Here is an 11,343-nt window from a genome sequence, read left to right on the forward strand (position 1 = left end):
AAAAATTTAAAACAAACTGTAAATATTTATTGTTCTGTTACTGTCCACGGAATTGGAAAAAGATCTCAATTTTTTTTTTAAATTTTTATTTATTGATTGATTGATTGATTGATTGATTGATTGATTGATTGATTGATTTATGGCTGTGTTGGGTCTTCGTTTCTGTGCTAGGGCTTTCTCCAGTTGCGGCAAGCGGGGGCCACTCTTCATCGCGGTGCACGGGCCGCTCACTATCGCGGCCTCTCCTGCTGCGGAGCACAGGCTCCAGACGCGCAGGCTCAGTAATTGTGGCTCACGGGCCGAGTTGCTCCGCGGCATGTGGGATCCTCCCAGACCAGGGCTCGAACCCGTGTCCCCTGCATTGGAAGGCAGACTCTCAACCACTGCGCCACCAGGGAAGCCCAAGATCTCAATTGAGTGTAATTTATGGAAATAATCATTATTTTTAATTGATTGTGAATGATGCATTATATATGTTCTTCTCTTCCTATCTCTGAAAACCACAGTCTGCTTATCTTAGGTCAGTCTCTAATGTCATTTTATTGCATCTGAGCCCTTACTTGAGAAAAACATTTATTCTTCATATTTACATTTACTTAAATTTGACTTTAACTACAAATGTCATATATGTCCTTGTTATGGGAAGTGTATACTAAAACACACTAACCAAGGCCCAAGTACCTCTATTCACAAAGGCTAAAAATCCCATGACTTACTGGGAATCTGTTTTTCTTTCCACAATTTCTACAATCATTACCACTGTAAGCATCTATCCAATTATTCCATAAACATATACTGAATACCAATCAGTTTCCAGGCACATCGCTGTTCTGGGGATATAAGTATCAATAAAGAGACACAGTTGTTTCTCCCTGTAACTCAAAGTTTAGCTGGTTGGGTTCTGTGTGTGTGTGTGTGTGTGTGTGTGTGTGTGTTTAGTAATAAACATTCCATTTTTTTTTTTTTTGGGCTTTAAACCATGTATTTTTAAATAGTAGGCTTCAAAGTTAAGTTCCTGATCCTCAAAACACAACTACTTAATTTATGATGCAATTATGAGTTATCATTTCCTGAGCTTAACTATAATGCAACAGATAACTTTCATTCATTTTAAATCCTTTGTTCATAGGAATTTAGAGACTATTTTCAAACCAGTACAAATATTTTATAAGTAATATCTAGCAGTTTATTAACCAATGGAGTATACTGCACAACAAACTACTTCACATCTTTCAGGAAGAAAAACTACTAAATTTGAAAAGTAAAAAGATGTCACCCACTGAATTCAGACACAATTAAAATGTGTTTTAAATGCTTGTTTGGGGAAGGGGGTCACACACTTCTATTCAATTAAGAGAAACATTTATACAATCCATGTCTTTTATTTTCTTTACACCCATCATGCCATGAATTCATAGGGAATGGGCTCCAACAGTTCAGGCTCCTTTCCATTGGTTCTCACGAAGTGTGCTTCTCTGGGTGGAGCAGGCTGGCGCTTCAGTTGAACCCAAGTACCTTTCTCTTTGGCTTCCTTCTTTCTCTGATCATTTTCCTTCACCCGTTTCAGGAAGCTATGTTGGCTCTTAGAGTGCTTAATATGCTCGATACGCACATTAATTCTCTTGGCAAGAATCTTGCCCTTAACTTGTTTGTTTGCAATGATGCCAACAGCATGCTGGGTAACACTGTAGACTCTCCCAGTTTTGCCATGGTAACATTTGTGGGGCATTCCTTTTTGAACAGTGCCCATTCCCTTGATATCTACAATATCACCTTTCTTGTAGATTCGCATGTATGTGGCCAAAGGAACAACTCCATGTTTTCTAAAAGGCCTAGAGAACATGTAGCGGGTGCCCCTCCTCTTTCCCTTTGTGTTGGTCATTTTGGCGAATTACTGGAAGATGGCGGTTCTGGCCGAAAAAGCCCATTTCTTAAGTTCTTACTATGGGTGGTGCTAAGAACTTTAAAATGTATACATATATATTCTCATTTAATTTTTACAAAAAATTATAAATTTGGTTTTATTATCTGCATTTCACAAGTCAGGAAATGTATAACACAGTGAGATTAAGTACACTAAATAACTCTTGTTTTACTGATTACCTTAATCAAAACTAGAATTAATTTGGTCAGAGATGGTTTATTTCTGTCTCTTGAGTGAAGTCCTCCTGGGTTTTATATTCAGCAGCTAGAGGTGTTTTGACTCTTCATCCATGAAAGACTTAAAGAGCTCTCATTTTTCTCTTTGGAGGTTTTGAGTTCAGCTCTTACGTTCCTGCCTCGGGAACTGCCCACTCAGTTTGGGGCACTTTGTCATGGCAGCCCAAGGAAATTAATACAGAGTCAGGAGAGTTAGAGAGGAAATACAGGGAGGGGTAAGCGTGTAGATTCTGGAACCATAGTGAATTTCCTCTCCTCTACTTGCTAATTGTATGATCTTGGACAAGTGATTAGCTTCTCTGTTACTTGCTTGATTCTTTGTTAAATAGAATGATGTAATAAAGAGTCTGACTCCAGGGCTTCCCTGGTGGCGCAGTGGTTGAGAATCTGCCTGCCAGTGCAGGGGACACGGGTTCGAGCCCTGGTCTGGGAAGATCCCACATGCCGCGGAGCGGCTGGGCCCGTGAGCCACAATTACTGAGCCTGCGCGTCTGGAGCCTGTGCTCCGCAACAAGAGAGGCCGCGGTAATGAGAGGCCCGTGCCCCGCGATGAAGAGTGGCCCCCACTTGCCACAACTAGAGGAAGCCCTCGCACAAAAACGAAGACCCAACACAGCCATAAATAAATAAATAAATAAATAAAAATTTAAAAAAAAAAAAAAAAAGTCTGACTTCAATTTTTGACCCCATTTTTTTATGTTTGTTGACATCTTTCAAGCCTCTCCTGTCACTCTTCCCCTTGTGCCTTACATCTGGGCAAGTTTATAAGAAAGCCTGGATGCGCTGTCCTTTGGTGCTGGTGGGAGATTCGAACCATGCGAGCCCATGCACATGCATGGGAACCCTCACGCTGGCCCTACTCCCTCAATTACAATAAAAACTCTGTCTTCCTTACCCTACAGTATTTGCTATTAGAGAAGGCAGTTTCTGGGCTGTCCTGAAAATCAAGGCTCTCATAGGCTGTGAACTGTTCATGATGCCGTGGGTCACGGAAGCAGCGATTCACAGATCTGGCACTGCCAAATGGAGCCAACCCTGTGCCCTCATCCTGTAGTATATTCATCCTACAGAAAGAGATTGGCCTACCCTCTTCTTTGTTCCTTGCCGGATCCCACGGTGTGGAGGGGTAACTCTCTCCCAGACTCCTTGGTTACCTCGGGAGTCCCTGAGGATCCACAGAGTGAATGCAATAGGAGTTCATACACTTAACGACCAGCAGTGACACCAGGCCTGTGAGGAAGCTCAGGGGAGTGTTTCTGCTTTTCTTCCCTTACCCAGGATTTATCTAATAAGAGACAAGACCCAAGGGAAACAACTGGCCAAATTTAACACTAGATGCCCTGACCAACAATTGGCCCTATCTGCACATTTTTCAACTCTTTTCCCTTGTGCTGCACATGGACACAAGCTGATAAGAAAGACAATATTTTCCATCCTTTGGCAGTAGTGGAAGGCTCAAACCACGCCAGCCCCTGCCCATGTAGGGGAACTCTTACCCTCAGCCCTACCTCCTAGCTTTAATAAAAACGCTGAGGCAGTCTCCTTTCCTCACTCTCTGAGGCCACTTTGGATCTGCGTGAGAGACTTGCCCTGCTCTCCCCAGAGACTTCAATTACAGTTTTAATAAAGCTTTTCATATCCTTATGATATGTGTGTAATGTCAACAGTCTCAACATCTGAACCACATTTTGGTTGTGTGGGAGGTCCATCCTGCTCTCCCGGATGGTCACTTCAGGATAATAACAGAATGAGATGCATATTAGCGAGTTAAAAATATGTGAAGTATTTAGGACAGTGTCTGGCCCATAGTGAATATTTACCATGTTAACTATTAGTAAATGCTTTGTACCACTTCTTCGCCCAGTGTGCTGACATCTGAAAGATTATGCTAAGGTGAACATGATATTTAGCCAAAAGTGTAAGGATTTTTAAAATTATTTCTTGAACTTAGAGGCAGATAATCACTCCTGAGAGAATATCAAGATATATGGTGGTGACTGCAGTAGCAGCACTAAGAACATACCTTTCATGTAGTATCCTAACACTCATTTAAAAAGCATTAACATGGTTTGTGCCTATGTGCAGACTTGTGTCTCATTTGGAAAAGTCACATCTCTTGCTTCCCGTTTTCCCAGTGTGTGCCAGCAGGCCTGATCATCATATACATTACAGGAATAGGTCATTTATCCCTTCAAGCATAAAAAAATAAAATATAGAACTCTCCCTTCCGCCTACTGTGAGAATGTCCTTCTTCCACATTCTTCAGTCACTAAGCAGGGCTGTGACAATGGAGAAGCTCCCTTTGATGTGGTGCTGGCAAATCAGACTGAACCATTTGTAAACCAGACTCAATCTGCCGTTTTCTTTTAATTTTTTCTATTTTCTTTTTCCTTTAGTGACTAGATGAAGCAGTTCATTTAGATTGGTTTGCTCAGGATTCCTTTAAACTCCCATCCAGCGCGCTACGATCTGGATATAATTTATTTTCTGTGGAGGAGGTTCATTGGTATGTGAAGTCGATTTGTAACTGACTCATGGAGGGGGTGAGGGAAGGCAAAAGGCATCAGTTTTGTTGATGTGAATCAGGTCACTGAAGATATGATTCTGAGTCCAGCAGCTATAGTGGCATTTTCTGATCTCAACAGGTAGCTTTTATTTTTGCCACCTTCTTACTCAAGGCAGGCTCCTCTGACTCTCAGCTCTTCTGCAGTTTGGCAATGGAAGAAGTTCCTGCACGTTCAATTTAGGGTCTGTACCTCTACCTAGATCTCTGAATATTAGATTAAGTATTAAACACATAATACAAATTATTTGCTCCTTCAGTTGACTACTATGGAATCTTTAATCAGTACTGAACCACCCCTGATAGTGTAATTGTACAGAGCTACTGCAAGCAACAGACACTCAAGGAAGCAATAATCTGGAATTGTTTTTCAGAGCTGGGTGATTTGGAAAACAGCAAGAATCTTAACATTGGCAGACAACTATTGCTAGTCATTGCTATGTGCTGATGTGTTAGCTACTTAAGTACTTACATTTTCACCTGTGGTCACCTGATACAAAATGTGTAATAAAGCCAATAAAGCCAACACTTTGATAAATTGTGCGGCTTCTGCAATAAACCTTTCCTTCAAGAAAAGAAGGGATATGAGGTCTGTGGGGTGGGCTGTGATTTATAACACACACAGGAGCTTAAAGCGAGAAAATTACAAACTCATGATTTTAAATTTTCAGTTCAAGAATGGTCACTTAATCACAAAGCCTCTCTGACTTCCTTTGATGGTTTAGCCGTAAGGCTCACATAGCAAAAAATCAGATACAGAAGCTATTCCTTCAGGTTGCTGAATTAAAGCCTAGATTGATTTTGCAGCTTCACCATAACTGTTACGCAGACATTAAAGTATTAAGCAGGAGATCATGATACATTGAGGATTAGAATGGGGTTGTCAGGGTAAATTAGGAAGGCTGTGAACGGTGCAAACCCCCAAATCTCTCTGAGCCTTTTTTTGCCAGCAGAAGCAGATCTGTTTCCCTTGTCTGATGTACCAGTTGTCTTATTTTAAAGGCCTAATAATGTCTTTATCCAAGACATTCTGACACGGTCAGAATGTCCATCATCAAAAAATCTACAAACAATAAATGCTGGATAGGGTGTGGAGAAAAGGGAACCCTTCTACACTGTTGGTGGGAATGTAAATTGGTACAGACACTATGGAGAACAGTATGAAGGTTCCTTAAAAAACTAAAAAGAGACCTACCATACGACCCAGCAATCCCACTCCTGGGCATATACCCTGAGAAAACCATAACTCAAAAAGAGTCATGTACCACAATGTTCATTGCAGCTCTATTTACAATAACCAGGACATGGAAGCAACTTAAGTGTCCATCCACAGATGAACGGATAAAGAAGATGTGGCTCATGTATACAATGGAATATTACTCAGCCATAGAAAGAAACGAAATTGAGTTATTTGTAGTGAGGTGGATAGACTTAGAGTCTGTCATACAGAGTGAAGTAAGTCAGAAAGAGAAAAACAAATACCATATGCTAACACATATATGGAATCTCAAAAAAAAAAATGGTTCTTATGAACCTAGGGGCAGGACAGGAATAAAGATGCAGATGTAGAGAATGGACTTGAGGACACAGGGACGGGGAAGGGTAAGCTGGGATGAAGTGAGAGAGTAGCACTGACATGTATACACTACCAAATGTCAAATAGATAGCTAATGGGAAGCAGCAGCATAGCACAGGGAGATCAGCTTAGTGCTTTGCGACAACCTAGAGGGGTGGGAGGGAGGCTCAAGAGGAAGGGGATTTGGGGACATGTATGCATATGGCTGATTCACTTTGTTGTACAACAGAAACTAATACAGTATTGTGAAGCAATTATACTCCAATAAAGATCTAGAAAAAAAAAATCATAGTACCTAATACTAAATTCAACTGATTATGAAGTCTCATTTATTAGCTGCTTAAAAGCTATTTTGACACTCACCTCTCTTACATTTTTCCCTTTAACAATTTCCTTCTTGAGCTTATTTTAACAAGATGGATGGCATATTGTGATCTCTTTCCAACCCTAAGCTCCAGCAGGAAGCTGGCTTGCAGCTGGAATGCGTAATGTGGTGATGCATCCCAGGACTTTCTTTAGTTACATGTGGCACTTCAAAGACTGTTCAAAGGGACCAACAGAGAGAACTCTGGGACAGCCTCAGAATGGCAAAGGGATCAACATGTGAGGTGCTGTCTTTGAAGAACCACATGTAGCAGTAGACGTCAGGGCTTTGGTACATGTGGTACATTTTACTTGAGGAGCCATCTTAATGTACAAAAGGAACCTGGGAAGAATTACGGCCTGCTTCACTTAGATGGAAAATAACCTTCTTTGTTATTTAAACTTACAGAAGAACTCAGTATGACATTTAAATGTAGGATATACAGCAGAGAAAGAAGGAAAAAAAAGAGAAGAAAATTCTGGAAAAATAACTGTGAGCATATACTGTTCATTTACTGATTTTTAGGCTAAAACAAAATAGTGCATGTAATCCCAAGAGTAGCTTTATTATTTATGTAAAAATATTATATCATAGTCTTTATTCTCTGTTGTGCCTACATTATTTCCTGGTAATTATTTAATTGGGAAAAAGATGCATTAATTCTTTCAGGTCATTAACCAGCATCCCACCTATAAAGTCTAAATGTTGTTTACACGTTTGCATCTCATTGCCTGATACCTGTTAATTATGTCTGCAGAGCAACGTAATAACCAATACCCTGAAGAAGAGATGCTCTCAAACTTGTTGCTGGGCTCTGAGACCTGTTGCTGGGCTTTAGAGTAAATGTTAAATTGTGGTAAGCAGAAGGAGCACAACTTGAAATAACAAAACTTAATTTCTTTCAATGGTCTCTGGAAATGTATTTAAAATTATCAGAAGACGCTATTTATCCAAATAAAAAGAATTAAAAAATAACACTTTTATGAATAAATATATCATGATTGCAAAGCTATGTGATGATGAAAATAATGATGTCACAGATGAAATGCCAACAAAGAAAGAAAAGCCTCAAGACCAAAGAAATCCCTGGGCTTCTCAGCACCTTAAAAGCCTTGGGCATCGTTGGAGAAATGCCTGTGGCAGTGTTCCACATTTAGTACTCTGCTTAGGTCAGGCCCAGCTCCTTTGCTGACCCTATCAAAACCTTTACTTTTTTCAGTTTTTAAGAAATTTGAAATATATAACATAGGCGTATATATCAATATATATTGTATTTGAGCCCTTATACCTCTCCAAATTGAACTATATTCTCTCTTCGAATCTGATTGCTCTATTTTTTCATACTCTACTTCTTTCTTCTCTATTTTAATTATTTAATAAAATTATATATATTTTGGTGTACAACATGATTGATCATATATATGTGTATATAGTGAAATGATTACTATAGTCAAGCTGATTAACATATCCATCTCCTCACATAGTTACTTTTTTTTTTTTTTAATACTGAGAGCACCTGAAATCTACTCCCTGAGCAAACTTCTGGTATTATTAACTATATTCACCTTGCTGTGCATTGTATCTCTAGATCTTTTCATCCCACACAACTGTCACTTTGTACCCTCCAACCAAGATCTCCCCATTTCCCTCACCTCCCCACCCCTAGTAACCACTTGTCTATTCTCTGTTTCAATATTTTTGGATTCCCCATGGAAGTGAGATCATGCAGTATTTTCTCTCTCTCTGGCTTATTTCACTTGGTGTAATGTCCTCTAGGTTCATTCATGTTGTTGTAAATGGTAAGACCACCTTTCTATAAGGCTCAATAATATTCAATTGTATACATATACCACAATTTCTTTATCCTTTCATCTTTTGACAAAAACTTAAGTCGTTTCCATGTCTTGGATATTGTGAATAATGCTACAATGAACATGGGAACACAGATACCTCTTCAAGGTACTAATTTTATTTTCCTCAGTGGACAAAGGACATGAATAGCCTTTATTTCCAAATGTGGCACACAAATGGCCAACAGGTGTATGAAAAGGTGCTCCAGACCACTAATTGTCAGGAAAACGCAAATCAAAGCTACAATGATATATCACCTCACACCTGTTAAGATGACTCTTATCAAAAAGATAAAAGGTGACAAAACTTGGTGAGGATATGGAGAAAAGGCTATCCTTGTGCACTGTTGGTGGGAATGTAAATTAGTACAGCCATTATGGAAAACAGTATGGAGGTTCCTCAAAAAACTAAAAATATATCTCTCTACTATTTAATCTCCTTGAACTATACAAGTTTATGTAATTTGACTTCCAATCCCTTAAGATATATATGTGCACACATATATATATACATATATAAAACACACATATATAAATAACATACATATAAACATAAACATACATATATGTGTAATATGAATGTATGTATATGTGTATATACCACAGTTATTCTTACCACAATTATCCTAATATATTTTTACATTTTGAATGAAATTAATATGCTCACAAATCCCCAATGAACACCCAAACTTTTGTTTCAGACTTCTACTATACGTTTTACATTTAACATTTCCACACTTACTGATCATTTGCACTAGCTCTCCCTTCTATCTGTAATGTTCTTCTCTTCACTCATTTCATGACTGGATATGTGGCATCTCTCATTTTTAAATTGTGTGTCATTTTCTCAGAGATGCATTCCCTGATCACCTTAAGAAGTATCTGTGGTCATACAGAGCGCTCTATCAAATATCCATTATACAGTCATATTATTTGCACTTTTGGTGTTTGGTTTTTGTTAATGTTTTTATGTTATTCCCATGAGTTCAGGAAATGTCTGTCTTGTGTAATATTGCATCTCTTTGGCATATTCCTAGCAGAAAATGGATGTTTCATAAATGTTTGTTAAATGATAAATATTTGTTGAAGAAACATACAAGTATCAACAGGACAATTTAGGATCTTCATATTTAATGAAATACTTCAGAAATATATTTTTTTATAAACTCTTGAAATATATTCCACTTAAAACAATGTATTTTGTTCATTGGGGTTTTTTAATACATTGAATATTTGTAAACATTTTTTTAAATTGTGGGACTCTAAAAAATTAATTTCTCTTAGGTAATACCCTCATTGCTGTCATAAAATTTAAGTGCTTTATGACCATCTAGAGGGGTGGGATAGGGAGGGTGGGAGGAAGATGCAAGAGGGAGAGGATATGGGGATATATGTAAATGTACAGCTGATTCACTATGTTATAAAGCAGAAACTAACACACCATTGTAAAGCAATTATACTCCACTAAAGATGTTTAAAAAAAAGTAAATTTAGAAGTCTACTGTAATATTTTGTTATATAAAATTTACCTTTTATCACTAGATTTCCTCACTTGCTATTTTAAAAATCACATAATTAATTTCATGAAATTATCACAATTAGATTTAATAGCTAATTGCAACATCATATCTTTTCACATTTGCCTAGTTAATTGGAGATAACAATCTTCTACTTAAGCCTTCAGAGTGATCATATATATTATATATATGTGTAATATACATATATAGTATACATACAAAACATGTACACACACATCTGATTGTATTTGTAAACATAAAATAACACTAAATCTGGCATTTTTTTAGGAAAAAAGTTCTAATTTGACTGAAATATTCATTCAGGTAGAATTAGAGTATTTATGTCAAAGGAAATGGAGAATAGAGTCTTTCCCAGTTACTCTGCATTCCAGAGAAAAGAGGGCATATCAATATCATCAGTGTATTACAGATTTATGAACTCTGTGTTTTCTCCACAAATGCTTTCTTACCTTGATTTTTATTGAAGACTTTGACAAAAGGACTGTGCAAAGATAGAATAACCTAAAAGGAAAAATAATTCTTTTCTAAATTTTACTTCTTAACTACGAAAGGAGCTATTTTTTAGATTTATTTGTAGTACTGCTCTGCATGGAATCCCTGAATGAAACTATCAAGTCAAATTAAATTCTGCGTGTATATGCAGAGAGAAAGAGCGAGAAAGAATGAGTGTGTGTGTATTAGTGTTTCTGTGTGTGTATGTGTGTGTGTGAAGAAAAATACTCTGGTTAGATCATGCTGCAATCAAATGACAAGCCACAGTTCCTTGGGACAGTGGTCTGAGGGGTTTAAACTCAATTCTGTGTGTAAACCAAGTACTCTAGATAGGCCTGTATTTACAAAGTGGTCAAATTTGCTTATTACATTGCTTGCAAGATGTTTTCTTAAAATTAGCATTCCTCTGTGAAGTTTCTCAAACATTTGTCATGGATGTATCCCAAATAGTTAGGGGAAAGAAAACTTAGGGACAATTCAATATGGTCCACTTCATCTGCCTCCAGTGCAAAGTCAAAACATACTTAAATAATCATGTTACTCTTTGGGTTTTTTTTAACATCTTCATTGGAGTATAATTGCTTTACAGTATTGTGTTAGTTTCTGCTGTATCACAAAATTAATCAGCTATACGTATACATATATCCCATATCCCCTCCTTCTTGCATCTCCCTCCGACCCTCCCTATCCCACCCCTCTAGGTGGTCACAAAGCACCGAGCTGATCTCCCTGTGCTATGCGGCTGCTTGCCACTAGCTATCTATTTTACATTTGGTAATGTATATATGTCCATGCCACTC

The 11,343-nt window shown here is 38.0% G+C and overlaps 1 protein-coding gene across 1 annotated transcript; it reads right to left on the minus strand.

Annotated features, from left to right (window-relative positions):
* Window positions 1-1,353: 1,353 nt before the first annotated feature.
* LOC118884210 (60S ribosomal protein L21-like) lies at window positions 1,354-1,929 on the minus strand. The gene has a single exon (XM_036831677.1). It carries the CDS (start codon window positions 1,880-1,882, stop codon window positions 1,400-1,402), a length of 483 nt encoding a protein of 160 aa, XP_036687572.1. The 5' UTR covers window positions 1,883-1,929; the 3' UTR covers window positions 1,354-1,399.
* Between the last annotated feature and the right edge of the window lie 9,414 nt (window positions 1,930-11,343).

Source organism: Balaenoptera musculus, chromosome 18, assembly GCF_009873245.2.
Source record: "Balaenoptera musculus isolate JJ_BM4_2016_0621 chromosome 18, mBalMus1.pri.v3, whole genome shotgun sequence".
In the NCBI taxonomy this organism is placed as follows: domain Eukaryota; kingdom Metazoa; phylum Chordata; class Mammalia; order Artiodactyla; family Balaenopteridae; genus Balaenoptera; species Balaenoptera musculus.